This window comes from Elephantulus edwardii, unplaced genomic scaffold (assembly GCF_000299155.1).
Source record: "Elephantulus edwardii isolate Elephantulus edwardi_28Jun2011 unplaced genomic scaffold, EleEdw1.0 scaffold00389, whole genome shotgun sequence".
Classification (NCBI taxonomy): domain Eukaryota; kingdom Metazoa; phylum Chordata; class Mammalia; order Macroscelidea; family Macroscelididae; genus Elephantulus; species Elephantulus edwardii.
In genome coordinates, this window is record NW_006400139.1 from 368258 (window position 1) to 372405 (window position 4148).

A 4148-nucleotide genomic window follows, 5' to 3' on the forward strand; every position below is an offset into this window, starting at 1 on the left:
GGAGCAGCTTGGTTTAACCTTCTCTAGGACAAAACTGTTCATTCTCTTAGCAGTCCATGGTATATTCAATTTTCTTTTCCAACACCACAGCTCAAAGATATCAATTCTCCTTCTTTTATTCCTAGTCATCGTCCAGCTTTCTGATGCATAGCAAGTGATCGCAAAGACCATGGCCTGTGTCAGCTGCACCTTAGTATCCAGACTGACATCATTGCTTTTCACTACTTTGGAGAGATCTCTGACAGCAGACTTTCAAAGCGCAACACGTATTTTAATTTCCTGGCTACTGGTCCCAAGAATGTTGACTATGGAGCAAAGAAACTAAAGCTGTGAACAATCTCAATCTCTTGGCCATCTATCATGATGCTACCAATCTTTGTTTTCTTGATGTTGAGCTCCTTATTGAAGGATGTAGTCCTTGACCTTCTGCAGCAAGCGCTTCAGATCCTCCTCAGTTTCAGCAAGCAAGATTGTGTTATCTGCATAACACAAATTGTTGATGAGTCTCCCTCCAGTCTTGATGTCACATTTCACCTCATACAGCCCAGCCTCCCGAATAATCTGTTCTACATAGAGATTGAAAAGAAAAAGAGATAAGACACATACCTGGTGTACACCCTTCCCAATTTTGAACCCTGTAGTATTTCCTTGCTCTCTTCTGATGACTACCTCTTGGTCCAAGTATAGGTTTAACATTAGCATGATCAAGTGTTCTAGGATTCCCATTTTTCTTAGAGTCAGCCACAATTTGTTGTGGTTGACCCAGTCAAATACCTTTGTATAATCAATGGAACACAGATAGACGTTCCTCTGGTACTCCCTGCTTTAAGCAAGATGCATTTAACATTAACTACAATATCCCTAGTACTAGCAATCAGTGAATACTACTAAAATTAGTTAGCTATATTTATAGCACTTTGAGCGATTGGCATGGGTTCTTCCATAATCTTTTCAGTGCATCTTTTACCTCCTTGTTCCTTAGACTATAAATGAGAGGATTCAGCATTGGGATCACTAGGGTATAAAAGACAGAGGCCATCTTATCAGTGTCTAATGAGTGGTTGGTCCTTGGTTGCAAATACATGAATAAGAGAGTCCCGTAGAACACAGTGACAGCTATCATGTGAGAGGCACAGGTAGAAAAAGCTTTTTGTCTTCCTTCTGAGGACTGTATCCTCAAAATGGCTAAGACGATATTGAAGTAGGATACCAACACAATGATCATGGAAAAAAATAAATTGGTCCCTGAAAATGTAAAGACGGCTGTTTCTGGAATGTAGGTATCAGAACAGGACAGGGCTAACAAAGGGACGTTATCGCAGTAAAAGTGATTGATTACATTGGAAGAACAGTATGACATGGAAAAGACACAGGAGGAGACAGTCAGTGCTGTGGTCAGACTGTACAGGTAGGTGAGGGATACGAGCAGAAGGCAGATCTGTCGAGACACCACAACCATGTAGAGCAGAGGGTTGCAGATGGCCACGTAGCGGTCGTAGGCCATTGCTGCCAGCATGAAAATCTCAGCCACGATGAAAACTAAGAAGCCACCGAGTTGAGCTGCACAGCAGTAGTAAGAGATGGTTTTCTTCTTAACCAAGAAGTTGACCAGCATTTTGGGGGCAATGACAGTAGAATTACCGAGATTGATGATTGCCAAGTGTCTCAGGAAAAAGTACATGGGTGTCTGAAGACGAGCGTCCACGCTGGTGAGGGTGATGATGCCCAGGTTCCCTGCCACGGTCAGTCCGTAGATCAGCAGGAAGACGAAGAAGAGGGGGACCTGGAGCTCTGGCCGGTCTGAGACTCCCATGAGGACGAACTCCATCACTTGAGTGAAATTCTCTGCAGCCATTTGTTGTGTTATTTTTGTCTTTAAGTAGAGATAATGGAAATAGTGGAAAGGTGATAAATATCACTTTTCTGTTAGTTACAACTAAAATTTCCATTACAATTAGGTTACTTCTGATCATACATTCTGGACATGATTTTCTTCCTATCTTTTCGCAAATTTCGGAAGTAAGGGCTAAGCAATGACCATCTGAAGTTGATTCTTGGGACTGTCTAAATTATTGATTCACTGTTATGTATAGTTTACATATTAAATTATTCTTTATTGACATATATATGCATATTTCCCATCGCTATTTGATGAGATATAAAGAGGAAATTCTAATGCCTTTGAGTGTGACTCTCCAAAATGCTAAAGAGCAATGATGTCAGTCTAGAGACTAAGGTGCACCTGATCCAGACCTAGGTCTTCACAATTACTTGCTATGCATCACCTAGCTGGACAATGGCAAAAGGATGACGGAAGAATTGATGTCTTTGAGTTGTAGTTCTGGAGAAAAGTATTAACCATACCATGGACAGTCAGAGAACAAATAATTCTCTCTGGAGAGGGTGAAACCACATTCTCCCTGGAGACAAGTATTTTGAAGCTCAGTTTCACATACTTTGGGCACATTACCAGGGGGGAAAGGTCCTTGGAGAAAAACATCATGTTTGGAAGGATGGAGGGACAACACAGGAGAAGATGACTCAGGATGAGATGGATTGACTCATTGGGGCGCTGGGGGGGGGGAATGGGACTAGATGTGTGGGAATCAGTGAAACTGGCTCAGGACAGAGTAGGGTTCAGAACTTTTGTACACAGGGTCACTATGAGTCATCACTATGAGTCACAGGTGACTCGATAGTACATAGCAACAATAAGAGTGGCTTAGTAATAAGCAATTGCACTGCCAATGTAAGGGCACACAATTTGAATTCACCAGGTTCTCTGGAGCAGAAATATAAGCAATTTCTTCCCATGTGATTTAGTACCATGAAAATCCCCTGGAAGGTCAACTATGAGTAGTTTCTGACTCAATATCACACAACAACAACAACAATATATTATTTTTTTCTTTGCCACCGATTTCCTAATTAAAGTACCTTGAGTAATTACTATTGGACTTGACGAGCCATAATTATTTCTGTTATGTTTTGTTGAGTTGCTTGTGACTCAGTTACCCTACATACAACAGCTCTGAACCCATCTCTATTCTGAACCAACCTCATTGTCCCTGAAACACCAACCCTCATTACCCCAGTCACTGAGTCAATCCACCTCCTAGAGGGTCTTCCTCTCTTGCATGGTTCCTCTTCCCTTCCAAGCATTGTGTGTCTCTCCAAAGACTGGTCCATAGTTAACATATGTTTTGGTTTTTGGTTTTTGTGGGGTTTTTGGGGGTTTTTTTCCTTACCTGCCAAGTGTTTCTGTTCCAGTCCATCCCATATCAACAACCTGAAATCTTTTTGCACATCTGTGGGAAACAGTTCTAGAACCCTGACTTTCCCCTTTAATAATATTGACCACATCATTCTGCTTCATCCTCAAACCAACCTCTATGTTAATACCATTCCTGTTACAGATGGAGGATGATGGATTTACTTCTTAATAAACTTTCCCCCACATCTAAGGAGTTTTTCTGACTTCTCATTCTGACTTGCCTTTATTCCATTTTATTTATTTTATTATTCTTTTTTCTTTTAGGTTGGCTTGCCTTGTTTTCCTAGTTTCCATCTTTCCCCCTTTTAAACTATATAAAGCTCTTTTTTGGTACTCATGCAGTTAATTGTGATTATTTAAAAGTCTGATTGTTAAAGCTCAATCATTTTCTGCTACTTCTATAGAAAAATGAGAGATAAAGTTGATACCTTTATAGTGTCCATTCTGTGTGTATTATTGTTAGTTCCCATGGAACGATTTTGGCATATGGTCACACCTCATATGTAGATCAGAGCTGCTGTACATACTATTTAAGGCTCTGATCTTTGAGAAGCTAATTTTGAGCCTTTTTTTTATGGATTGAAATTGTTAACTTCTCAGCTAGGAGTCCAATGCTTAAATATCTGGGCCACTCATGGAGTCCCACTTTCTACCTAGAAAGATATTAAGATCTTCGAAGTAACTGCTCGTTATTCTCCATCAAAGTGTTTTAGGCGGTGGACACAACTATTTCCATGTTAGAGAACTGAGGCTCAAAAAGTCTGCACAAGCTATGGAGTGGATAAAAGCCCAAGCTTGCTCTTTCCAGGCAGCGCGGAGCCATGGGCATCTCCCGGGACAACTGGCACAAGCGCCGCAAGACCGGGGGCAAGAG

The 4148-nt window shown here is 41.1% G+C and overlaps 1 protein-coding gene across 1 annotated transcript; it reads right to left on the reverse strand.

Moving 5' to 3' along the window:
* Positions 1-907: 907 nt before the first annotated feature.
* Positions 908-1855, reverse strand: LOC102856593 (olfactory receptor 8J2-like). Its single transcript, XM_006902260.1, has one exon. It carries the CDS (start codon positions 1853-1855, stop codon positions 908-910), a length of 948 nt encoding a protein of 315 aa, XP_006902322.1.
* Positions 1856-4148: the final 2293 nt, after the last annotated feature.